Source organism: Poecilia reticulata, linkage group LG7 (genome assembly GCF_000633615.1).
Source record: "Poecilia reticulata strain Guanapo linkage group LG7, Guppy_female_1.0+MT, whole genome shotgun sequence".
Classification (NCBI taxonomy): domain Eukaryota; kingdom Metazoa; phylum Chordata; class Actinopteri; order Cyprinodontiformes; family Poeciliidae; genus Poecilia; species Poecilia reticulata.
The window spans coordinates 4,172,315-4,199,175 of NC_024337.1; the positions used below are offsets into that span (position 1 = coordinate 4,172,315).

At 39.5% G+C, this 26,861-nt stretch overlaps 1 protein-coding gene across 2 annotated transcripts in view; it reads left to right on the plus strand.

The window, feature by feature from the left end:
* The window catches only part of atp2b3b (ATPase plasma membrane Ca2+ transporting 3b), a 53,023-nt gene that overhangs the window by 1,601 nt on the left and 24,561 nt on the right, over positions 1–26,861 (plus strand). The window contains exons 2-9 of one of the 2 annotated variants that reach the window (XM_008412889.2): positions 4,230–5,045; positions 13,697–13,894; positions 18,114–18,371; positions 19,711–19,836; positions 21,527–21,652; positions 24,497–24,553; positions 24,842–24,883; positions 26,179–26,343. In XM_008412889.2, the coding sequence (XP_008411111.1) occupies positions 4,796–5,045; positions 13,697–13,894; positions 18,114–18,371; positions 19,711–19,836; positions 21,527–21,652; positions 24,497–24,553; positions 24,842–24,883; positions 26,179–26,343 (1,222 nt within the window). In that variant the 5' untranslated portion in view covers positions 4,230–4,795. The remainder of the gene's footprint in view (positions 1–4,229; positions 5,046–13,696; positions 13,895–18,113; positions 18,372–19,710; positions 19,837–21,526; positions 21,653–24,496; positions 24,554–24,841; positions 24,884–26,178; positions 26,344–26,861) is intronic. The other variant, XM_008412890.1, reaches the window with a different exon arrangement.

Here is a 26,861-nt window from a genome sequence, read left to right on the forward strand (position 1 = left end):
CTTTCTTTCTTTCTTTCTTTCTTTCTTTCTTTCTTTCTTTCTTTCTTTCTTTCTTTCTTTCTTTCTTTCTTTCTTTCTTTCTTTCTCTTCCATCTATCCTCTATGATAATGCAGATGCCTATGCCCTATTGGCAGCTCACCTTTAATGGCACAGCCTGCATTGCATCCTAAGTGTGCTTGTTCCCACCGGGCCTTATAGAAGTGTGAGTGGCGCCGGGCCAGGCTGGCCAGGCGGACCAGGCAGGCGGCCGCACACACTGGAGGGTCCTCTGCCAGAGGTGACCCTTCAAACCTCTCTGCTGGAAATCAGGTGCTGCAGCTGCACAGGGGAATTACAGAGTCGAGACGGGAGCAACACGGCGTTGAGTCACATGTACTCACAGTGTGGATCTGCTGGGGATCTGGTGTGCTGTGTCGAGTCGAGTCGCCGACCCCTCTGGCCTGGAATGAAATCCCGTGAGGAGCATCTCCTCTGCTTTGTGCCATTCTTGACGTTCTTTCTGTAGCGATGAAGAGAAGACGTCCTGAGGGGATGAAGAGTGGCCGCTTTTTTATTAAAAATGAAAATAAAAATAAGCAAATTACCCATCCCCTTCAGGGGACAGTGTGCGGACGAGCTTTCAGGATAAATGGGCAACCGGCTGAGGACTGTGCTGACCTTTTGTCTGACTCTTTTCATGTTAAAACACACTCCACCCCCCAGTCCCCCTTTCTTATTCCGAAAGTGCTGCCCTGTGTAACACATTAGTGTGTGTCATGACAGAGATCATAGAACTCATGTCTCTGGGCATGAGTGCTCACGTCTTTGTGTGTCTGCTGTCCATTTCCCCTTGCATCCTATAGATAAAGCCTCCATATTATTGAGTTAGGGATGCAGAACAAATGAAGTAATAACTTTATTTATTTTTTATTTTTTTTTTGCATTATGCATAAGAGACTCACAGGCGAGCATCAAATCTTTGAGGGGAACAAACAGGACAGACTGAGAGTCGTGGCTGCAGTAGCGGAGGGGCAAACAGAGGAGGATTTTCCTCCATGAGCGTTATAATATCAGACAGAATCAGTGAGTGAGAGATCAGGCGGGTTAGAAAAAAGTACAACTGACTGGGTAAATAAATGATTGCAGTAACAGAAAGCAGACACAAAGGTAGGGAGACAAAATGAAAGAAAAAAAGAAAGAGGAAGGTGACATAATAGGCAAGGATATACAGATAAATATATGGTAGAGAAGGGAAGCAAAAGAAGATGGAGAGCAAAAAAAAGGGGGGGGGGCTTCAAAGGAAGCTGGAGCAGGGTGACTCAGTCATAAACTAACACTCTCAGTCAGGATGGAAGCATGGCAGGGCAGAGAGGAGAAGGGAGGGAGAAGATGCAAGAGGCAGAGGGAGCTGAGGGAGAGCAGGGAGAAGAAAAGGAATTCATGATGAGCTTCTGCTAGTTTCTTGGTTTTTCTTTCTTTTTCTTTTTTTTCCCCCCCTGCTCATTTTTATGTAAAACACCTTGATCAGAATACGTTTTGTCATGCGTTTTGCTGAGAATATTTACAGCTGCCGGTAATTACTCGCGCGGGACGAGAGGGGAAGCTTTATGTGAAAGCAAGTCGAAGGGATCGGTGTTGGGTTCGGCTTATTGGGACCGGTTCCTGAGCGACGATCAAACAGAAGTGCAAAGGCTTTGCAGCAGGTGCAACGAAGACGATGCTCTCTGCTTCGGTTTTCACTAGAAATGCACCAACTGGAATTTGCTTGGATCGATTATTGATTTTTGAAAAAAATTCTGACAAATGAAATTTCCCTTTTAGAATACATGAAGTTCTGACAGCAGCATTGAAGATGTCTTCTCTAGCTTACCTGCCTTGAGCAGTCATTAATTATTTACAGTAGGAAACGAGACGGCGTCAAGCGTGTTTCTGAGATCAGTAACTTTAAGGCAGAGTTTTACTGTTTTAAAAACAAGACAAAATCATTATAGAGTTGACCTTTTAAACTGACTTCTACATTTCCTGTTAGTGGGACTTAGCATCTCTAACTGGAAACAGCAGTCTCCATTTATATTCTCAAGTACCACGTCAGTAAAAACACAAGTTTTTCAAGTATACAAACATCTCAAGAGATTTTAAAACCACAACAGTGAGACTTGTGCTTCTCTAATTTCTGGGGTTTTGTTACAAAAACGCAAATGGAGGAAAAACCAACTTCTTTCCTATCGGCACTCTCGCTTCTCCATTAATTTCAAGATTAAAGCTGGAAAAGCTAGGAATTCTCTGGAATTGTGCCACGAATGGTGACAGCATGTTAAAGTATTTCTGTTACGTTCTGTCGTTACATTCATGTAGTCTCTGCTGTTAGCATGTTGCTAACTGTCAAACTGTCTTCAGTCACAGGATTCTTTAGATTCATTGCTAGACTGACTGCTCCTGGAGATCCTTCCAGTCTAAAGCATCACCATCCACACAGACTCTTTSAAGATATTTGGACGCAATGAGTTCCGACTTCCAATGTTATTTATTATGTTCTACTTATCAGGTTATTAATAAATAGTAAAGTATTTTTGAACTGAATTGAAATGAAATGGAAATATAAATTGGAATAAAAATGGGGGAGACACGGGTCGAAATCCAATATTGTTAGCTTGGTTAAAAAGCATAGTGAGAGCTGCGGTTTAGTTGAACTCCTGATGTCTTGGCAAATGTCTCTCACACACAGTGCTACATATGCTAGTATGTTAGTGAACATGTTTGACTGAATAAAGAATATTCCGAAATATTAGAAACCGTCTTCTATTTGGCAGAATAGACTACTTCTATTCTATTGTTACAACAAGTTCTTTAACTTGCTGTATCGGCATCAAGTTAAAGAAAAGTGGTATAATAAAAAAATACGAACAAGAAGAAGAAACTGTGCAGGGAGGGCAAATTTAAAGTAATATCACACAGGTTTTAGAAATAGCATACTCAGATTGAAAGAAATGTACAACTGAGTAGAGTAATTAAGAAATGTACAAGATGTGCCTGGAAATCTTGTACACAAAAAACAAGAGACTTCACAAGAAGTAAAAAAAAACTGAGATGTAAACCTATTGAGTTTGTTGGAGCAATGATGGTGGTGGAGTGTAACAGCTGCTGGGGGGAAGGATCAGTGATTGTGCTTGTTTGTGCACTGAGGATGCAGCAGTCTGTCACTGAAGGAGCTCTGCAGGTCAGCAATTATTTCTTGCATATGGAGGAAGACGTCCAGCTTTTATTTTAGATAGTCCCCACAGTGAGTTCTGGGTCTTCCCAGGGTCTCCTTCCAGTGTGACATGCCAGAAAAACCTCCCAAGGAGGGAGGCACCCTGATCAGATACCCAGACCACCTGAAATGAGTCCTTTTGATGTGGAGCAGCAGCTCTGCTAGCTCCCTGTGAATGATGGAGCTCCTCAGCCCATCTCTAAGGCTGAGTCCTGCCACCTTACAGAGGAAGCTCATTTTGGCCGCTGGTATCCAGGATCTTGTTCTTTCGGTCTTGATCCATGTCTCATGATCATAGGCGAGGGTCGAAACATGAGTGGACTGGAAAATGGAGAGCTTTACTTTTTGACTCACCGCAACAAACCAGATCAGTGTCTGCATTGCTGCGGATTAATCTGTCTCAATAACAAATTTTGCTGAATGATAAATGATAAAGTGTCCTCATTGGATCACGAACTCTCTCTCTGATTTGGAGCTTTTTGCACTGATGTATATTTGATTTATTCAAACTGTCTTTAGTTTTTAGATAAAAATGCTATCCAGTTAGTTGATGACTTTACATTTGCTCCCTTTTTAATTCGACAAGCTGTTTCACTCGAAACAGCCGATAGAGTACTGTCGCTTGAGAACCTCATGGACCCTTTCCTGGACTCAATATTGAACATTAACTAAAAAAAAAAACCAATTCTATTCTGCTGCTTCTCATCTGCTTGGAAAGATAAACATGCTGTTTTGTGTACACTTATAATTTTATTTCGAAGATAGTGTTTCATTACTGTGTTTACACCTTGTTACAGTGCCAAAAAGAATCAATAGATGTCGGTTTAAATATCACATGTGGTGATCTGTGGAAGGATGCTTCAGGGCTCACAATGTGCTAGTTTGAGTATTTATTTAGATGAGGATGGATGCTGTTATGATTTTATTCTCACTTAAAAAAAAACAGATCAATGAAAGTCAGCATTGATGTTTTTGGGTGTGTGCTGTGCTCTCTTCCAGGTCCTGGTGGTGTATCACTAGCTACCTCTAAACTGGATCTGCTTCCTGCCTGTGATTTATCAGCCACCTTTGCCCTCTTTCCATCTGTCCATCATCGCTTCATCCCTGTCTGCGAGTCCACCAGCATGTCTGTCCGTTTGTCCACGGACCAGCCGTGACCCTGGAGGGAGGGGGACAGAGACGAGGAAAGAGTGGAGTCGCCGGGGAGACGGAGGAGAAGAAAGCTGGATTCATTCAGACGTCACGTCTCTGAAGTGCTCCTGCTCGCTGTCCTTCATCCTCCTCACCCTCCTCCCCCGCCTCCCTCTGTTATGGAGATTTAAAGGAGCAGTGGGAGGTTAGGTCAAGGTAGATAGGAGGGAAAAAAAACACAACCACCACCCCTTACGAAGAAGTAAAAATAAAAAGAGAGGAAGATTAATTCAGTCACTCAGTTTAAACAACAATAATAATATTTAAAAAAAATTAAGCGCACATGAACAACCCTTCACCTGCCAGACGAAGGAGGAGCTGAGTAGACTACGGAGAGAACGGACAAAAAAACACATCCAAATTATCTTACTGACATGTCAACAACAGCAACAATGGGGGAAATGGCAAACAGCGCTGTGGAGTTTTATCCCAAAGGGACTCGAGGCAGGGGCGGAGGAGGAGGAAGGGCAGATGGCAGCCTCGCAGGGGGAGACTTTGGGGTCACGGTGAAGGAGCTGAGGGAGCTGATGGAGCTGAGAGGAGCTGACGCCCTACAGAAGATCCAGGATGGCTACGGAGACACAGAGGGCCTCTGCCAGAGACTACAGTCCAGCACCACTGATGGTGAGCACACACGGGGCCTGAATGGGCTAATAGACAAACATGAATGGGTGCTGAACTAGATTGACAACTTGTTAAGAGCACAGACTGGTACATGCTCTTAAACGTGTCTGGAAAAGTCTTTAAACTCCATGTAACATGTTTAACGTTGCATTCACAAAGGGATGAGTGAATTGTTTCAACGGGCACGTCTGTGCTGAATGAAAGCGCAGCAGCATGAGCTGAAACGATAGTACGACTGTGAAAGCTGCATCCAAGTCATTTGATCTCTGGTATCAACATTTGGCTCAAAGTGAACGGCACAGACTGTAAACACAACACGCTAAAAACACAGACTGGAAATGAGCATTAATGTCGTTTCAGGCCCGGGTTATTCCTGCTCAAGCAAACTGAATTAACTTCAGTGCATCCTACAGAATGAAAGCACTTAGGACAAAACTGTAGAAACACACTTCACTTGGGCTGGGTAATCCTGGTTATAGGAGGCAGTTTTTGGGTGAGCAGCATGCATACGGGTGGATGGTCTGATTGATGAGTGGATGACAGGATTATGGTGCATGAATGAAGGAAAAGCTGAGAGCAAAAAAAAAAAAAAAATCAATGGGTGAATGAAGTAAAAGTGTGTTACTGTGGGATTAACCAGGAATCTCAGACAGCTCCAACCTGCAGATGTGCATCAGTAAGAACAGCAATGGCGAGAAAAAAAAAGGATATTTGCTAAAATCTGATGCTACTCCATTTTTGTTTCTATTTTGTGACAAAGAAAGTTGCGCTCAGTGTCTTCTTCAAACGTTTTATGTAATTTCCTTCAGTGATGGTGCAGCGCCTCCACAGATTAGAGGGAAACCGGCTTGTTTGACTCAGCGCAGTGTAAAATAGAATCACCACAACTGAAAATGTAACAAATGTTACAATTTTGGTTCTCAATCAAACCAAGTCTATCAGACTATCGGGTGTGAAAACATCCTTAGTTTTCCTCAGGTGGTCTTCTGTTTTTACAGTGAATCTTCAAATCTCCAAAGGATAATAGATATTTTTATTGTCTGTTGATTGGTGGGCAGAGAGGTCCTTTGTTTTTTTGCTGTTGAACTTGCGTGGTCGTCCACAGTTGTGACGCAGACATTTACTTTGTATGACCAACAAGAGGGAAAATCAGAATTCAGAGGGAAATCTATAGAGCATGTTGATTTTCACTGGTTGAGTGAACCCAATATTGACCCTTAGCTGAAGGCTGTTTTATTGTTGCAGCTCTTCTTTCCACAACTGTAGTTGAAATGTGCAGAGATTTACTGAGGTCAGTTGACTTAGGTGCTTTACAGCTTGTATTGGCCCAGCCACATTTCATTAAGCATCCACTAACATTAACATCATGGATTTAGTTGTAAAGCTGAACGCTGAGACACTTTTGTGGATGCATTTTCATTGTAAGTCAATAGAGGGAAAAAAGCTAATTGCACAGTGGAAGGCTATATTTAACCTACTGCATGGTTTCATTTATACCAAGGACTTACACCTTCTTCTGTTTTTTGACGATCCCATTCATATAGCCTTTCACTTTAATTTATTAAACAGTATAATAACAAAAAACAGAATGATGAAAGCATATTAATATTTTACTTATGTGCCAACTCAGTAGCAATGTAAAGTTATGGTAAAAGAAAAGTCACACTCAGCACTGGAGTTTTAATATCTACATAATATGATCTTTAACCACACAACGTGTTCCACCTCATCACTATTTACTAAACAAAGATGAAGCCAAACTGGAAAGCTGTTTATGAAAAACTATGTGGGTCCTGTGATTCCACAGCTTGTCGAACCTTTAAAAGCCTTGTCTGTACGCTTTTCTTAGTCATGCAAAAAATTTTAGCCCCTTTTCTGGACATATATCTTAAAGTTATTTCTGAGAATGTTTGCTGCACAGTTCACTTAAAGTCCCAGGGCAACATTTCTGTCATGCTGTTGAATATTTGCTGCTGTGTTTGTTGGTTATCCAAAGTTGAGCTTCAGCTGTAGGCCACTGTGTGTTAAGAATCTTGTCAGTCTGTCTTTAACATATAGTGTAGAAAATTAGTATTTGGTATACTGGAAGTTTCTCCACTTCCAAAGAATGGAGAGATTTGTCATTTTCATCATGTGTCCACCTCAACTAGGTCAGACATTTCCTCTAGTTTTTGACCAGGTTTGCAGACACTGCAGCAGGGATTTTGGTCCACTCCTCCACATTTACCTTTAAGGTTTTAGCTCCTTCCAGAGTTCTCTATTGGATTCAGGCCTGGAGACTGGCTAGGTCATTCTAGCAGACAAGGTTGTGTTTTTCTGAAAGGACACAAATGACAAAGGCATGAAGAGTGGGAATTGAACTAGTGACCCACTGAACTCCTACCACCATCGCCACCGTCGTCCCTACTGTGTATATGACCTCTCACCTATTGACAACTGAGGATAGATAAACTTTCAGCAGGAACCAGGTTATCCTAGGAATAGAAACTGAATGGATGGTAGAAAATGTTTCCAAGTTGAAACCATTTAACTTGAAAACGGTTGAAAATTGAACTTTAACATGTACACTTGATGCTAGATTTTAAAGACCTTGGTGCATTGAACCCGCCACCTGTGCATGCAGGTTACTTCTACAAACATTTATTTAAGACTGGATCACTCTCAAAGAGTTGAGTGAATTCCAGTGTTGCTAGCTGAAAAATTTCCTTGCAACTAAATAATTCACATCCAGCTGTAATCAAAACAAAGAGGAAGCGACAAGGAATGAACAACAAAAAAGTGGTTGCTCATGTCAAATCACAGCGTTGGGGTTAGACACATAGTGTTCAGAGGGCACCAACCTTTTGCAGAATCTTCATGTTGCCTTCAGGTTTGCTCAAGAACCAAGTGTAGAGAGCTCAATGGAACGGGTTTTCATTCCTGAGCAAGTCTTACACCACTAAATTGAATGCAACTTGTAAGATAGGTATGGCTGTTCCCTAGCCTGGTAAAAACCAGCCCCTTGTTCTATGCTTTCCTTTGCCCAGAGAGTCTCGATCTTTGAGTGTTGTGAAATAATTGCTTCACAATAGCATGAACTCTGAATGAGAGGCATGGACTCTGTTGAAGTTTGAAACAATTGGATCTGGTTTTACTCATATGCTGATGTTTGTCTGCGACATATGTAATGTGCTTGTGAGGGAAGCTGTGCTATGAAGCTTACTGGAAATTGCCTGCGCTGTAAACAACATTCTCTGAGAAGAGCTGAGTCAAACAAACATATCGGCAGCAATAAAATGTTTTAAACATTCCCCTTGCTCCAAGTTTAATTGTGCAATATTTGGAAGCATGGCCAACATGATGAGTTAACGGCTTCGTTCACCTCCTTTTCTGCCATTGTCATCATCGTAGTTCACAACTCCTTCTGTTTGCTGATTGGCCCGGTTGAGAAATCCAGCTCAATGGGAGAAATCCTAGATGTAGCACTGAAGAGACCCAGAACTTCTCTTAAAAAATCTGGAAATACGCTTCCGGGACTATATTCCAAAATTCCCATCAACACAAGGGTATGGTTTAGAGTTTTATCATAATATTTTATACCTTTGTGATAATAATAAAATTGATATATAAAAAAACTATTACTTATTTTCAGGTAGCTGCATGGCACAGCAAATATTCCTATTAGAGATATGATTTATATCACTTAGCTACACACTTCAGACTTCACTTAATCATATTTATGAATTTACTGATATTTATTGATGCTCTCGTGGGGCAAAAATAGTAAAATTAATATCGTATTCCTTTTTTTATACATTAACTGACAAGGATACATTTAAATTCTTATGACAAGAAATTTTCATGATAAATGACAAAGATATAATCAATGCCTGTCTTTGCTTGTTCATGTACTGTAAATGAGCACAGTGGTTCTAACAGGGGTGTGGTAACACGCTACGCCCACTACTTCAACTAGTTGTAACCTAGCAACACAACAGCGGCGACAAGTTGGCTCACAAAGTCAGCAACAGAAAGAAGGATAATGCCGAACTGTCAGATAGAGAGAAACAGAGACGGATGAATAAAGGAGGCTGAGCGAAAGTGTGTGTTTAACTCCAGCGTCTGTGAGGTGTGTGTGTGCGTGCGTGGGTGTGTGCGCGTGTATGTGTGTGTGTGTGTTTCTGTGAGTGAACGAGGGAGGTGGAGGAAAAGTGTAAGGGGCTGCTGGTGTTGAGTTACAGTAAGTCTGTGTTGAGTGTTGCTAATTTGATACTGTGAGTTGGTCAGGAATCAGTGCAGCAGGTCCCAACAAACCCATCACGCACACACACACACACGCACRCACACGCRCACACACACGCACACCCCCCCACACACACACACAGACACGCACACACACACACACACAGACTCATGTGTCGGCAGAACCACCTACAGAGCACAGTTTACCCACAAATACGCATAAATGCTGCTCTCCGGTAACTTCTTTGGAGCCACTGCTCAAAAGCTGCCTGTATGAACTCGAGTCAAAACCCAAATCATTTTAATCTGCTGCTGATCGGCTGCATCCTCTGCTTCCCTGAGTCCAAAAAAAAAAAAAAAAAAAAAAAAAAAARAAACTGAATTTGACAGATCCAAAGGTGAAATATGGGCAAATGCACAGACATGCATGGATACGTTACAACACACTTGGTCCAGTACATCATCTGTAATGTGATACATAAAGTAGGAAGTGTCTTAAACCAACAGAGTGAAAGGCCATTCCCTCTCTCTGACACGTATGGATACACCAGCACTGCGGTATGAGAGCATTACATCCACAGCAAACAGCCAGAATGTAGGAGGGACAGTAATTTGGAAGAGGGAGTGAGAGACTGTATGTGTTTTAAGAGGAGAAAGCTAAGGGGTGAGGAGGGAGAGCTTGAACAGCTTGCCGCATTGTCAAGGACACGTCAAGGAGAGATTGAGAGAGAGGGAAGAGAGCTATGGAAGAGGGATGAAAAAGAAGAGAGGAGAAGGAGCTAATGAAAGGAGGGTACGACTCTGCGATTACTCAGCACTGGGTCACTTGTTTTGTGTCGCTCCTCTCTTTGCCTCGGCCTGAACCCTGTTGAGTGTCAGAATTCCACGCAGCTKCTCTGCTKCATGCGAGTCCCTGCAGCAAGCATGTTTCATCCAGGATGGAGAGACAGACAACCGTATCAGCCAACCGCAGCTCACAAATCCCCGCCTTTCTCAGTGCTGGTAGCCAATCAGAAAAAAAACAGAAAGAAAAACTCCTCTCAAAACATTCAGACTGGAGCAATGACATCACCTGTTGCTGGGCAGAAACCTGTTAGACACAGGAAGCCCTGGACCTAATATCCCGGTCACCTTGGAAACTGCTGAGGCTGAAGGGGAGAGGAAGTTGAGGAGGCTGCAGATTGAGGTAGACTTTTCAAAAACGTACATGCTCTCAAAATATTTATTTAGATTAACACATGAGCAAAATACACTTGAAATACAGAAAGAGCTCTTGGCTTGACTCTTTGATTTTGTAAAAGAAATTAATTCATCCATTTTCAAGACCCACTTAGCCATTTTTAGGGTAGGAAAGGAGCTAATGCAGTAAGTAATAAATCAGTTAATCACATCATGACAAATTAAAGCGAGCTCAATAATTTCTATTTGCATGATTGTTTTTTTTTTCTCTCTCTCTCTTTCTACCAAAGAAAAAACAAAAGTCGACAGGCTGGTGCACTGGTTTCATCTGGACTCTTTTTTGAGGAATAGTTTTGTTTACAGAGACTTCCAATAAATCCATTTTATTTATTGTTTTGAGTTGTTTGGTTAATTTATTTTAGATATTTAGAATGTCTTTCAGGTTCAGTGTTAAGTGTTTGTTAGAACTTAATGTTTATTGATCTTTGAGTGGATGTACTGACATCATGCTGTCACCACTGTTTCTATTACAGAAAAGAAATAGAAACAGGAGCCAATGGAAATTAAAACAGACAAGATAAGCTAATAAAAGACTCTCACATAACCGTTACACAAGAACTTCTAAGAAGAACGTGTAAAATGGTGTCACTTTTTACATATAAACAGATCTGCAGCAGTTATTATCACTGCTACCATAATACCATAAAATACTGACTATAGTAGAGGGTTCTTAATGCAAATCGGCATTGACGCTTACCCCGCTGTTGCCAGCTTAGCAACCTTTCAGACAAAAAAATCAATATCAGCCAAAAACATTTCCAGACTTTATTACTTTTTTCATTGTTAAAAATTCCATCCATCCATCCATCCATCCATCCATCCATCCATCCATCCATCCATCCATCCATCCATCCATCCATCCATCCATCCATCCATCCATCCATCCNATCCATCCATCCATCCATCCATCCATCCATCCATCCATCCATCCATCCATCCATCCATCCATCCATCCATCCATCCATCCATCCATCCATCCATCGGTTTGTCCTTATACCAATCATCCATCTGCCTTGCGCCCCTCAGTCTTTTTTCAGGTTTCATTTTCAAAGCCTGACCTCTGTAGAAATAATTTCAGAAGTAACCTTGCTATTGCATTTTAAGAACTGGGCATTCTGGACATTTTTGTCTGAAAAATGATGGATTATAGAAAGCTGATTTTTATTGGGTACTTTGTCAGTCCATCTGCTGTCCATTGTGCAGGTCCAAGCTGCACATTTGCTAAGCCACCTGCTTAGCAAATGTGCAGCTTGGACCTTGGTAAATGTAGTTTTAAAGCAGTGTTAGCTTAAGAGTGTTGGGTGGTGTCTCTGTGTGACCAAGTATGGGTTAACTTGGGTGATTTTTAAAAAAAGGAGGCGTTTTGAAGTCATATTTATTTTATTTATTTTTACCACATTATTTATACATCTCGTTCCAAGCTAAATATTTAGTTAGCCAGCTAAATATGTAGATCTAAGCTAGATATTTAATTAGCAAGCTCCAAACTAAATATGTAGTTCCAGCTCATACAGTATGATAACACAATTCAGCATTGATTTGAAGTGTTTTTGTCATACGACCTGGATGTCATTAAAGTATGATCCACAATTTTGCATACACATATTAAAATTGAAGCAATGACAATCTCAAGAAATCAGGCATATCTCTGTAAGCAAGTGTAGAAATAATTTAGTATTGATTTTCAGTGTTTGGATCTCGTGGAAACCTTTGATTTTTGGGGTCTATTTGTCTACATGTTTCAGYCGAGTGTTAATTTGTTCACGGTCCCTAAATGGACCAGTATRTTTTGGAGGGAATAYATGGTGCTTCTGTGACAGCACCCGACATGAAAACCCATCGCAGCCTCTATAATTTGCCCAATTGGGAGAATGTCTGTCGAATATCCAAYTTAAACTTCTCTGTGAGAGGAAAACTGGACATTTGGAGTGAAGGAGATGGATTATCCAATCAAAGTGGTCCGGCCACTATTTGACTCCTCCCCCTTTCACAGTCCACAGCCAGCCAAGGTACTTGAGCTAAATATTTAGTTTGGATCTTAATAATTATGGGTGCCATTTGTTACACAGTCAAAAATTCATAGTAATAATTTGAGTTATTTAGTCTCTCATAAAAGAAAGAAATGGAGGTTCATTTTCAAAGTCATATTTTCACCATGTTATTTATGCATTCCTGAATGTCACAGTTCAGACTACTTAATTAGCAAGCTAAACTWAACATTTAGTTTATAATCTAAATATTTTATCAGAGTTTATATTRAGGCTTGCAAGACTCAAGTTTCATTTTGATAGTGCACTTACAGTTATCTGCAAGGGAATTTGAAAATKAGATAGATTGCTAACAAAATAATTAGTTTTGAGCTAAATATTTAACTTGCTAATTACATATTTAGTTTGAAACTGTGACATYTATAAATATATAAATAACATGTTAAAAATTTGACTTTGAGAAATGAGCCCCCATATTTTTCTCATATGGGGGCTATTTACAGCAATTAATAGCCAATTAACAGCAATCAATTGCTGTTAATTGTTAATTTTTTGACTGTGCAACTATATAAATGGGACCCCACATGGGACCCAAGAACATCTGACTCTAATCTTCTTTAATTCAAGGGAAACGTATAGTCGCTGTCTTTCGGCTGCTGACCGTAAAAGCAAAGCAACAGGTGGGGGAAGRGCAGGGCTTCATTCAGCTGGAGGTCATTCAGATGTGTCTCCTATTTTATAGAAGGTGTTTAAACTTAGTGAATGGTTTGATGGACTTTTTTTTACTTTTTAAAATCTTAGAATGTATTGATACTGTCAACTGATCAATTGATCTCTGTCAATGTTTTGTATTTAGTGTGATCCCATGATTTCTTCATTTATCTATTTAGAAATAAACTGCTGCCCAGATCTGATTCAGGTGGAGAATGCTTTGACCTTTTTACTGACTTTCTGYTGGGTTTCTCTTTCCTGCGTGTGTCCTGAAGACTAGCTACCAGCTWCTGCGGGTGCTTTGTCTTTTTCTGCTGTACTTACAATTAAAATGAAAGTTGGAATATTTTAGATCCATAATTCATAAAATCTCACTGGCAATAGACTGCTAAGTATAACATATGGAAGCGAATCATGTTGTGAAAACGAAAGTTGGATGTGATTTCACCCTGCTCTAATTTTTGCTCTGACCAAACATTTTGAATCTTTCAGGTCTCAGCGGCGACCCGGCAGACTTGGAACGTCGATATCAAACCTTCGGCCGGAATTTCATTCCCCCGAAGAAGCCCAAGACATTCCTGGAACTAGTGTGGGAGGCTCTACAAGATGTCACCCTCATCATCTTGGAGGCTGCCGCCATCATTTCACTCGGCCTCTCCTTCTACCAGCCGCCTGGGAAGGAAAGTGAACGTAAGGACAACGGTGGGGTTGGGAGATGTGGGGTGGGGGCTTTGGTTGGTTTTTGTRGACGTGAGAGACAAAGGTGATCTTTACACTGTAAGGTTTTTACAAGAGTTTTTACAACACATAGAAACAAAGAAAGGCATTTCACCACAGAGGCATTTCCGAGAAAAATATTTAATAAGTATTGAATGGACAACAGGACTCAGCTATACACAGCTGGAGACAGATTGTGAGCAGCCAGCAGCTGTGCAAAGTGGCCAGAAGATCTTTTTTGCTTCCATTTATTCACAGTGGAAATTAAAGAACCTCAGTGTGAGACACTTTGGTTGATAACTGTGGTTTAACAAAAGGGAAAAATGAATTCTGCTCACTAAGCCTTGCGTTAGAGAGCAGGGCTGGAGGGACCGAGMTGAAAGGTTACAGAAATATTAAGATGTTTAAATGTAGCAATCTCTTTCAACTCTAGCTTAAAGAGATTGCTAGAACTCACAAAACCTCAAAGTAGTCCGAAACTGTTTTGTTCTATTTGGAAATTTAGCAAATGACTGAAATCTAAAATGTAATTTTGGAGTTGTTCTTTACTTTGGTTTGAAGTATCAGTAATAGCAATGGTTTCTAAAATAGTAAATGAGTCATGCTTACAATTTAGAAGACATAAAAAATTACAAGTAGCAAATAGTAAATTGTACAGTTTAGTTTAATTTGTCTAACTAATTAGTCTAACTTCTTTTTTGGGCCTGCAATCTTTGCCTTCTTCTGAAAATAACATTTTACTGTGCATTAATTTTGCCCCGTCGTATGTTGTTGTAGTGAACGTAAACTATATCAAATCATATTGATGTTTATAAATTAATCAGTCTCATCATGACTTTGCGAAACTGATCTGAAAGATTAGCATTTCATACAACTAATGAACCCCGACGACAATCAGACTTGTTTGTGAACGGTTAACAGCTCATTCAGCTTTGGGAGCCAAGAGTATTGTCACAAGATTATAGTAAGATGATGGAAGCTAATAAAAAGAAAGCACAACTAATGGTGGCAGCCATTAGTGGAGTGCAGCTTCTGTAGGGAAGTCTGTTTGGATGTGGAGTCAGAGCCATGAGTGGTGAGACTGTGATGTTAATTGACTTCTTTCATAATTTCATAATATAGTGTTCAGTCTTACATCTCGATTTACCTGACCTGGCTTCTTTTGATGCAGAATTATGATGCATGTCTCACATCAATGACATGAAAGTCAGATAAAATGCGATATGACCGTTCTGACCGCAGATGCTTCGAAAACAATCAGATTTGATTTAGTACCATATATGGAAGTGGCACAGATTGGATGTTTTGAAAAGATTGGAATTGAGCCGTTGACAGATTGCGGTGAAAAATTTGGGTTTGGGTTGCATTCACCTTCCAAAGGTGGATCAACCAKTTGGGAACTAATTGACCAATCGGTTGCAGATTTGGGGAAAACACGTAAAAGTGATCACATGAACAGCTAAATATGGACATGGCTTACTTTCACAGTCAATGGGAAAATTATAGTTAATTCTAAACTATTTCAAAACATTTGCTGCTAKGTCATTACTCCARATTAAAGATAAAGGTTATGTTTGACAGAATCTGTATGTTAACCTTCTTGGTGACGTCTTGGTTAAATAAATTGTATCGAATAAAGCAAAAAAAGGAGAATCTTTTTTTGCTGAAGCATTTGTCTTACAGTATGTCATCATGTAGCAWTTCTGGAGGTAACGTCAAGTAAATMATTTTTATTTTGTTTTTGGTTGTTATTTATCTTGTTTTGATATATAACAATAAGTAGAAATTGAAATAATATTGATAAGGAGAGACAAAGGCCAAAAAGAAAGAAAGGTTCAATTGTGGTGTCCTGGTGAAAAAGGAAGTGGTCTGAGTGAACAGAGGATGCAGATATGGGACAATGTGGTTCAGTCTGAAACCTCAGAGTRTGCACTTGGTAGCAGTGCACATGCAGTCTGCGAACCGGTGCTACGCAGCCACCATTGTGCATAAAGCAAGCGTGATCCAGCAAGCTGGATCTGGATGGATTTAAACTGTCAAGTTCAATCTAAACTGAACAAGCAGCTCTGCTCCTTTTGACAGTGAACGGCTGCTGGGAACCTTTAGGAAAAAAAAAAAACACCAGCAGGTTCATGCAGAACAGAGCTGATATATTAATAGCATAAAAAGAATCATTTGCCTCTTGTGAGGTTGCCACACAAGAAAACAACACAGGTTTTKGTCGGAAACCGCTACTGGTGAAATSTTGTTYTTCCTTGCTTTAGGTAAAACCTTTATCCTTAATCTAGGTGACATTAATGAACAGTAATACCAGAATGTGCCTGCTTACCTGGCATTGCATGATGATGCCTGATCCGGCCGCAGAGGAAATTCAGATCCCAGAGAAGAGCAGCATCTTAAAAAAAAGCTGTGAGACATTCTCTCTCTTCTGACCTTCTCTAAGATGAATAATTGTACAAATGTGTTGAACTTACATAAACGATTATGCTGCGCTTGAGATGAAATTATATAAGAGCAGAGCATCAACCATAAATCGCATTTAATGTGCCATTTTCAGGAACAGTAGCGGACTGGTTTTCTAGACTGTTTTGAAAAATATGTACAGTTAAGCCTAAAATTATTCACACCCCTGACAGATAATTAAAWTTTTTTTACTGATGTTGCTTCTGACTAGAAATATTAATGTTTTGAAGTGGGCCAACTAGAATCCTGACTTACATCTGACCACATCCCGGAATCYGTAGAGGGAGRTAGATTAGGGTGATGGCAAGGAGAGCATCCAATCTCAGAGTTGGAGCTTTTAGCAMAACACATTTCAGAAATATCAGTGGAAACGTGTTGACTACTTGCCAACAGATATAGGAAGTGTTTGATTGTTGAATTGCCAAAATTTTGTGTGTGATGGGTGTAAAAAAWTKATAGCAAGACAATTTTGTTAAAGTGTAGATAAATCAGAAGCAAAATTTTTGGTTGAATTCAAATAAATTAAAATTTAAATTACCAACACATGAAAGCACTTATGTTGGAAATTAGGTCATTTTAGCATATAGTGTGAGAGTACAGAAAATAGGATGAAGTCATATAGATGTAAAAGGATGATGGTTCGTGATTTAAATTCAGTGTGATCATGAACCAAACAAGGCCATAAACACGACATTATTTAGCAACATGTATTAACCTTTTTAAGAAATTGATGTGTAAATTTTACAGAAATTAAAGCTCAATATAGAAAATGTATCAGATATATCYATCTATCCATTTTCTTACATCCTTGTCCCTATTGGGTTTGGGAGGGGTGTTGGTGCCCATCTCCACCGAGACATTTCGGGCAAGAGGCGGGGTCACGCAGGACAGGGCGTTAGTCATAATACATCTGATACCATCGCAGGTATCAGATGTATTATGATCTTTATTTCATTAACAATGGTAACTAGTAGGGGTACACCAACTGCAGTTATCTGTCTGATCACAGATCATATTTAAAAGCCTGACCTGCTGATTGGGATTTTGGATATTGATTTTCTTGAAAAGTCAGGAAAGTTATATGGAGACACAGTTGCTAAGTTGGCAACAGTAGGGCGATTGTTGTCAACCTTCCTCATACAGATGTGACCTGTATGCAGGTCTGTCAGCCAGACTCTCTAMGTGCAAAGCAAAATAGGACAGTGGCTGATTTTCAGACCTTTGCTGAGGTGGTTAAAATTGGTGGATAAGATTGTTTTTTTTGTATAACGTAAACTTTCACTGTAAAATTCTGGATGAAATATTTTTTCTTTCATGGTTACGTGGCATTATTGTTGTTGATTTTACGGTTAGAAATGATGTGGGGGGTCAACGTTTTACTGTAAAACAAAATGTTTTAACTTAAGAAAAATAATGTTTTTCCAAAAATAAACATGAAAACAACTTAGMAAATGAATGCACAAATGTAAAATGTACAAATTATTATTTTCACCATTGAATTTATTCAAGGTAACTTCAGATCAAATTTGTAGTTTTGAATTGCTTTATAGTTTACAGATTTTTCCTTTCACAGTTTTACTAACCCTATCTCCTAAAATTAAGGAAACTGGGGTTGATTTATGGGCGTAAGGGGCCACCAATGGAAAAGTTACACTGGAAAACTCCACAAACTCCGTTAGTGGAGTTTGATTGAGATGTGTGACCTYACGTCTACTTCTCCTCTCTTCAGTGTGCGGGGAAGTGAGTGGCGGAGCGGAGGATGAAGGGGAGGCAGACGCAGGCTGGATCGAGGGCGCTGCCATCTTGCTTTCTGTTGTGTGTGTTGTCCTGGTGACGGCGTTTAATGACTGGTCCAAAGAAAAACAGTTCCGGGGTCTGCAGAGTCGGATCGAGCAGGAGCAGAGGTTTGCGGTGGTTCGGAAAGGAAACGTCATCCAAATTCCCGTGGCTGACATGGTGGTGGGGGACATGGCTCAGGTCAAATACGGTAGGGGAACTGTACCCGTCTGCACCATCCTATATAAGCTTACTATGTTTCCCTCACATTGAAAAGTTGTAAAGAAGGTATAAGATAAAAAAATTATGCAGATGACGTAGGAAAATCATGTAATTAAAATTACGKAATGATGCCACAGCAAAAGAACCCTGACAAACAAGTTATAAAAAAACATCATGTTTCATGTTTTTTCATGTATTTGAATGAAAAAATATGGGAAGTTCTTCAAAAGAAGTTGCATTGAAATCGTGTTAATTTTGTTTTTCTCTGATTTTTAACTCATTAAGTTGAGTTACGCCGATCAGAACTATGTGACCAACTTCTGATCTGCATTTTTTGAGAAACTTTGACCTGCCAAYATCAATTTGAACCTATTTCAATTTCTCTTTGAGAGCTATGACATAAAGACATAACAGCAGTCTATAAAATTTATTTTCTAGCCTCACTTCAGTGAGAGTTCATTAATAATTTATCTTAGAAGCAAATGTGACGCCATGGTGTGTTTGTGGGAGCAGAGAGTTTCTACAAAAGTGTTTCACCTATATTTTAAAAGAAAGACAAAATGGTCATGGATTAGATATTTTAGACAGCYTTATAGTTGTGGTTATTAGGTGTAGCATTACTAATACATCAGTCTCCATCTGCCAATGTTTCCAAGTCCAGCTTGTTCCATGACAGAGAGGCTAAACGCCATTATACTTTCCTCCCTGTCATCTTCTGACAGTCTTGCTCTCTCTCAATCTCTCACAGTGTGAATGAACCACGTATTTAAACAAGTTGAAAAACTATTCATTTAAATATCCTCCTACAGCTTTTGACTCTATTTKTGAAACAATTAACTCATATGTAAAGCAGTATGAGTGAATTTAGTGCCATTCTTTGGCTTCTGTTCAAAATTTCCCTCCTTTGTTCATCAAACTTACATGTTTTCCCTGTAATATTATTTAAGTAKKTAATAAATAAATTATATTCCTGTTCAGCCACCCAATGTTACAGTCTTTGTAAATATTCAGATTAGCCACAACTCTCCTCTTCCATATGTTTTTACATTGACTTATGTTTTCACTTTGCTAAAGTCATGTTCATAAACATCTTTGTCAGTCTCCTGTGAAGGTTTAGTCCTTTACCTCCTTCCCTCTGACTCTTAGTCCATTTCCTCATTAATTATTCAGTCTATCAATGGACTGCTGGTCCCTGTAATATGTAATGGTATCCACTTCTTAACACAGGAACAAGATACTGTATATTGAAACAATAAGAGCATGCTTGATATCATTTGAACAAGAAAGACAAGCATACAAAGCTGATTGAGATGGGATTTGTGCTTCAGGTGACCTACTTCCAGCTGACGGTATCTTGGTCCAAGGCAATGATCTGAAGTTAGACGAGAGCTCTCTGACAGGAGAGTCTGACCACGTACGCAAATCTGTGGACAAGGACCCCATGCTGCTCTCAGGTTGGTTCTGACTCCTTGCTACTCTTATGATCAAGCTAGCTTCAACTATATCATATATCTACACTACATGATTTGATTGTTTTTAAAGAGCATAGTTGCAAATACACACYTAGGTCACTGAATTAATTAGAATTCTAACTCWCATTGTCAACTAGAAATTATGGATTTAAGTTGATGGAAAGTGCTGGACTCTACCACTTTTTATTTAAAAGTTCCTTGGCGGCACTGGAATGAGCAACAGTGATTGAGGTCAGATTTGTTGGTCAAAGGAAGTCACTTATTGTTCATTCACTCTAAGTAGGATTGCATATAAACTACAGGAAATGATAAGGAGTTATTTCTGAACCACAGCAACAAGCTGCTCTTGCAGAACGATAAATTCAGACACCCTGCCTGGAAACCTTCTGGCCTTCTGGCAGTGTTATGTTAAATCGATTTTATAAGTTTTACATCATGTTATAATCTTGTTCCTTTATCAAAAACATACCCGGAGTGTTGCTTCGTAATGGAGGTTTGAGAAATCCTTTAATCTCCCACGGCAACCATTCAACAAATGCTTGCTCTAACAAAGCTCCAACTATTCCCAGAAAGCTCCTCCTCTGAGCTGCAGTCTCCAGCAGAGCTTGTGCCTCACAGAGTACCCCTCGCTTACAGCTCCCCCACTCAACTCCTCCAGACTAGCGGCAGCAGCAATTAGCAAACAGCTGGTGAAACTATGATGAGTCTGCTGAGCTCATCATGTGAACTACTTTTTACTGCAATACTCCTAGGAATGGTAGAGTAACATTGTTGTGATGACATATTGTCGGAAAGAGCAGAAGCCTCTTAAAGAGAMAGAGGTCAATTTTAAGGCATTAAATTGCTAAATCTAAAAATTTAAAGTTACTTTTGATATATACAGCATTTTTTTAACTTACGGTAACATACTTACTTGGCTGTGCTATAAAATGGCACTWTATGCCTGGAAACTACATAATACCGCCCCTTTAAGAAGCTTCTCTCTTCACAGTTTTCTTCTAGTGTGTGTWAGTGACTTTGTTAAAGTGAGCTTCCATTTTATCACTTAAAATTAGTTAAATGGAAAAACTTTTCATATCCTAATTTCAAACATAAAGCAGTTTCCATGCATGTTATTCTCCACAAAGCACTACATTAGTTTGGACCCATAACGCTGTGAGACAGTGATGGAGGTTCAGCTTCCTGCAGGAAAACTCCAAGCACAGAGCCAGAGCTACAATGGATTGACTTAGATCAAAGCATGTTCAAGTGTTACAGTGTCCCAGTCAAAGTCTAAACCTAAATGCAACTGAGAATCAGAGACTTGAAAACAACTGTTCAGAGATGCTCTCCATTCAATCTGACTGAGCTGGAACTCTAGTCTWTTTAAGAGAGTGGGTAAAAATTTCAGTCTGTAGATGCGGAAAGGTGGTAGAGACAAAGCAAAAGATCTGGTTGTAACTACGCAAAGGTGAAAACCATGGATCAGTTATGCTATTTTGTGTTGGTCTGTGACATAAACTCTCAATAGAACACACTGAAAAAGTCCAAGTCGTCTGAATATTTTTTTGCAAGGCACTGCTAATAAARGAAGAACATATAAATGCAAGATTACACATTATTACTGTTATGCTTCATAGCAAAACTTCATAAATATCTCCTGTCTATGAACCCGATGTGTTTTTTTGTTAAGGAACCCATGTGATGGAGGGCTCAGGTAGGATGCTGGTGACAGCCGTAGGTGTCAACTCCCAGACGGGCATCATCTTCACCCTCCTTGGCGCAGGAGACATGGAGGAGGATGGAAAAGAAAAGAAAGGTAATCCACCCTGCAGTGAGACACACGGCACACGCTGTAAAACAGCGTTTTACAGTCAAAAAATTACAACTTTTCCTTTAAAGATGCAGTTCCACTTATTTGTAGTTTTGCCTGCTTGTATTAATTTTTATTTGTGTAAATTAATTTCTAGTCATGATTATTTTAAACTGGTCCTAAATGAGTAAGTATGACTACAACACACCCACATAAATGTATTAATGGACCAACCACAGAATTAGCCCACTCATGCCTAAAGCAAAAGTCCCGGTTAATGACTGAGCCTGATGATGATCTGGAGAACTTTAGTATAGGRAGCCTAAAGTTAATATCCACAGATGTATTTCTTWCCACTGACTTAAGTGCAACAGTGACAAAAACACAACTGAGTAATGAGGTGTGAGGTCCCACTGCAGGGTCTTACATGTATATGACATTTTTTGAAAAGGGCTGTTACACAAGTACAGTAGACTTTACCGAAGGTCTCAGTGGTGTGTGCACCACTAACTAAAAAAYTAGTAACCCTAAAGTAATTAGCACTTGAAGCRAATGCTAAAGTGCTAAAGCGCTCAATTCAAATTATATCTGCCCTTGAAAACTACAACCCTCAAGCACCAATTTAATTTTGATAATCAAAACTTCAAAACAGATGTCAAACTCTTTTCGACTGAAAGCTTAAAACAAAGCTCAAGTAAATTAGTGGTTTAGAAATTATCCATAAAAATTTGTTTATGTGAAGCTAAATGGGCTAAAGGTTTTCAAAGTTAGCAAAAGTAATAAACAAAAAAAAATAGCTCAGCTAATTAGTGGCAATGTGCCCACCACTTGTGGAAACTATGATGTTTTAACCTATGGTTTTTCCTTGGGAAGAGTGTTTTTGTAAAGATGCAACTGTAGCATGACTAAGTAGCAACTTACAACAAAATGCAAAAACAAGTAGAGTTTTACTTGTAACAAGCTATTTTTCAATTGTGTTTGGTCTGAATTTACAGAAAAGTTTGACTTGAAGATTAACCCACATACAATATGACAATTAAGAAGAAAGGAAAAACACAAAAGCRACTACAACCACAGAGCATTCAATAGTAATAGCAACTAAAAAGCAAAAAAACRTTGCATAAAGCAATCATCTTGGATACATACAGCTAGATGATCATCTTTGCTTTATCTATCTGCTAAAAGCAGGCCATCATACATTGACTATAAACAAATTMGAAACGAGCTCCATCAGATGCAACTCCCTGCAATAAGTCAGTAAAAAAGTACTACTTCCAACTACTTCCTGTCTTCTTCTTCATGGTTTGTGCCAGTGGCAGCATCGGGTTGTTGATCGTGTGACTTGTGTAATGTGGACAAAGTGTTTGCACCGCAGTTTTATGCAATAAATTTTCATGCGGCTGAAAAGCCACCTCATCCTAGCATCAAAACTTTTTACTGAAAAACAGGAGTTTTGTTCAAAATTGGCATGTGTTTCCATTAAGTAAATTTATTTTTGAAATGTCGCATTGCACAGTCATATGGTCAACGCAGCTTGTAGTTATTGCTTGCTTYGTTATTGTCATTCCTTTTTCTACTATAGTTTTTCCTTCCAATTAATACTTGGACATTGTGTAAACAGTTAGCTTTTTTTGGTAGTAATCTTTTGTGACTTAACCTAATAGTGGCCACACACACATGACCATCCACACATAAATTCTTTTATTGGTCTAAAATTAAATGTTAGAAAATGACATAGTTATAAAAAAAGATTCAATGGGTAGCAGGCCATCATTTTTTGTGCCTTTCCTTCCCTCTGGGWGTCCTGCCTCTTGGATAAGGGGAGGGGAACAGGTTGTCACTTTAGTGGCCTGAAGCTTGTTGTTTTCATAATCCATGCACATGCTCACGTTGCTCCACGTGTGTGTGCTGGTGCTGCAGTTAGTCAGATGCCTTACTCATTTCAGATAACAGATATGACAGGAAGCACGCCCGTTTACACTAATAGATCATTTAACCAACGTCCTCACCATCCCCCCTCACTCTCTCTCTCTCTTTTTTTTTAGCTCTTTCTCACTTATCACACCTCCTCACAGCTTCTTCCCTGTCTTTTCTCTGCTCATCCACACCTCTCACTCCTTGTTTACCCCATTGTTTTGCCCCTCTTTGCACTCCCCTGTTTCTCCTTCTCCTCCCTTAATTTAAGCGAAAGAGAGGCTGTAGATTCAATCAATTATTGAAAGAGCAGAAGGGGAGGGAGGGTGGAAGGGGGTTGGCAAGGAAGAGATTGAGGGTAAAGCATTGGTTGGTCAATGCTCAAAGCATTAGTCTATTCTCAAATCTGTTTTGGAAGTGCCCTGCGTTCAGGCAGCGCAGGCTGCACAGACTTTCAGAAGCACTTATAGTTAACGTCATTAGCAGCTTCCACTGCGGCTCTGGCTTCTGCACAGGAATGTATGTGCTACCATTGGCATCTTCGAAAAGAGAAAACATCATCCTGAAACGCAGCAACAGACTGGCTGGTGATGGCTAGTTTCTGAAAGAGATACTCTGGTGACTCGTCATTCTGTTCTCGGATATACAATATATCTGCGGTGCTTATCGTGAGCTGGATCGTTCAGGCTGTCATGACTGGAGCTGATAAATGATTTAAATACCGTAACATGCTAGCTTTTCCTCTCGCCACATTTGTTTTCTTTTATAATTCTGTCGTTCATTGTCATGCTGAGGGAATATCATATTACATCTTCCATTCTTTGCAGTCATTTTAACAAATACTCACTTGTAATTATGATCACATTCATTGCTTGAGTTTCTTCTTTTTTTCTCCTTTTTTGCCAAATTTCCACCCAAAACTTCTCTTTCTCACAGAGGACAGTACTCAGTTGCTCATCTCTGCAGATGCCACTAACAGCACAGTCACCAATGGTATGTGAGCATAAAGTTATCTGCCCCGTCCCTTTCCTCAGTCAGTGAATGGACCCCGCACTGTGCAGTGACAGTGACAATATGATGGGCATTTAACAATGTCTTTCAGTTTCCTGATCGACTGTAATAAGATGAGTGCACTTTGCTTTCTCCTTCCTTTTGTATTGTTTCTGTGTGTTCATTTTCTGATTCTGGAAGTGTGTGATTTTCCCCAAAATCAGAAATGTGATATGTTTGAGTGTAAATATACTTCTGTTTAACTCAGTTTTCATTTTCTTCCCCCCTCAGGAAAACAAGCTGATGGAGCTGTGGAGAACAATCAGAATAAAGGTAGATGTTTTTGGCAGTTCGGTTCAATTCAGTGTAAAGTTCAACAATATGTCGTCTCAAGACGCTTTACAAAAACAAAACAGAACAACATTTTTTATTCTGTCCAGTCATTCAGACAGATTCCAAGTCAGATAYATCAGTTCTAGTTGATCCTAGTTATCAGTCAATGCAGTCAAGTTCAGGTTATTACACAACAGAATACATTTGTCTTAGTTAAAGCTGCAGTATGTAACTTTTATAAAAAAATKAAAACATATTTGTTAAAACTGTCACTATATCATAGCAATAAGACAGATAATCTAAGAAATCCTCCCTGAGATAATATTGCACCGCTCTCAACCAAAGACAACCAATCAGAGCCAAAKTATCAGCTCTGTCAGTCACCTGCATGTGTTTCCTGCTCAACGTGCTGATAGAGGTGAAACAACTTACCATTACTGGAAAACCGTTTATCCACCAACATTGGTGGCCTTGCTAATTAGCCTTAGCATTATTATTAGACAAAGCACATAACAGGTTATGTTAGTTGCGGCATAGCAAAGAGAAAGGATGGGAGGAACAGGGTGGAATGAGCAGCGCCACACGGAGGGTGACTGACAGCGCTRAGACCTGCCTCCTGGCTCTGACTKSTTATTTCTAGTTAGCACAAGAAGAAGACCTCAATTTTTTTCACAGATTGTCACTCTCATATTAYGATATAGTGACAGTTTCAGCAAATATGTAAAAAAAGTATATATTTTTTAAAAGTTACATACTGCAGCTTTAAAAGGATTAAATAAAAGTAGTCTGTAAGACAAGCTTTTAGTTAAAATTATTGGATTATCAGACTTCCTATATTTCCTATTGCAGGCAATCATCAGCATAACAATGAACTTTTTTGACAAGTAACATAAAAAATTGTGTTCTCTTTAAGTGCAAGCCTGGTGGAGACGCCTCAAAAGACTTCCAATTTTATTTGAAGCACTAGTGTAAAAACCTTGCAACTTTTACCTTCCACTATACAAGTATGCACTTTATGGTGCTAGTCTATCACATCATTTCTCAAAAAAGTAAATTGAGGTTTTTGGTTGTAAGAAGACACAATGTTAAAATGTCCAGGGCTACGAATGCTTTGGCAATACACTGTAACCAAGCTTTAGGTTGTAAGTGAATTTTTTAAAGTAATCTTTTTAATTTTAAGTTGCTACTTCAGATTTCAGTTTGGAGCTGAGTATGACTGTGGCACTGACCTACTTCATCTTAATGTTCTGAAGAAGTTTATTAAATGTTTTCTTTTGATGTGTGTTTTTGTCTAGCCAAGAAGCAGGATGGGGGCGTTGCTATGGAGATGCAGCCCTTAAAGAGTGCAGAGGGAGGAGAAGTGGAGGACAGAGAGAAGAAGAAGACCAGTGTCCCAAAGAAAGAGAAGAGCGTGTTGCAGGGAAAGCTCACCAAACTGGCTGTGCAAATTGGCAAAGCAGGTGCACAAATCAGCCTTTAATATGTTTATGTGTGGTTGAATGGAGTGCTTATTAATTCAATTCAGGTTATTGATAAAGTGCTAATTAATAATATGTAAAGGAGCATCAGTACATACAAAAATAAATTCCRACTTCCTTCCACCTCTAATATAATACAGTCAGTTTCATTTATAATYCTGGTAGGTTAAATGTTCACTAGTTAAGGGAGATAAATGCTTTATGAAGCCTTTGGTACAATTTATGGGACRTAAACCAGAGTACATGCAGAATGACGTCTGGCCAGCAGACAGTTTTGTGTTAATTCCTCCCTATCAAGAACTACCTGGTTCTAAACTCAGTTCAGCCTGGTTAAAACTAGTTGATTCATGTTCACATTACAGGGTGACATAAGCTTAGCTCCCCGCCAGTAACAGTGATAGTAAAGACGGGTTAAAGAGCATCTTTAGTGAAATTGTTGAAAGGGAAATGGTGAGATATAATAGTATTATATATATATATATGTCGGCTAATGACATATA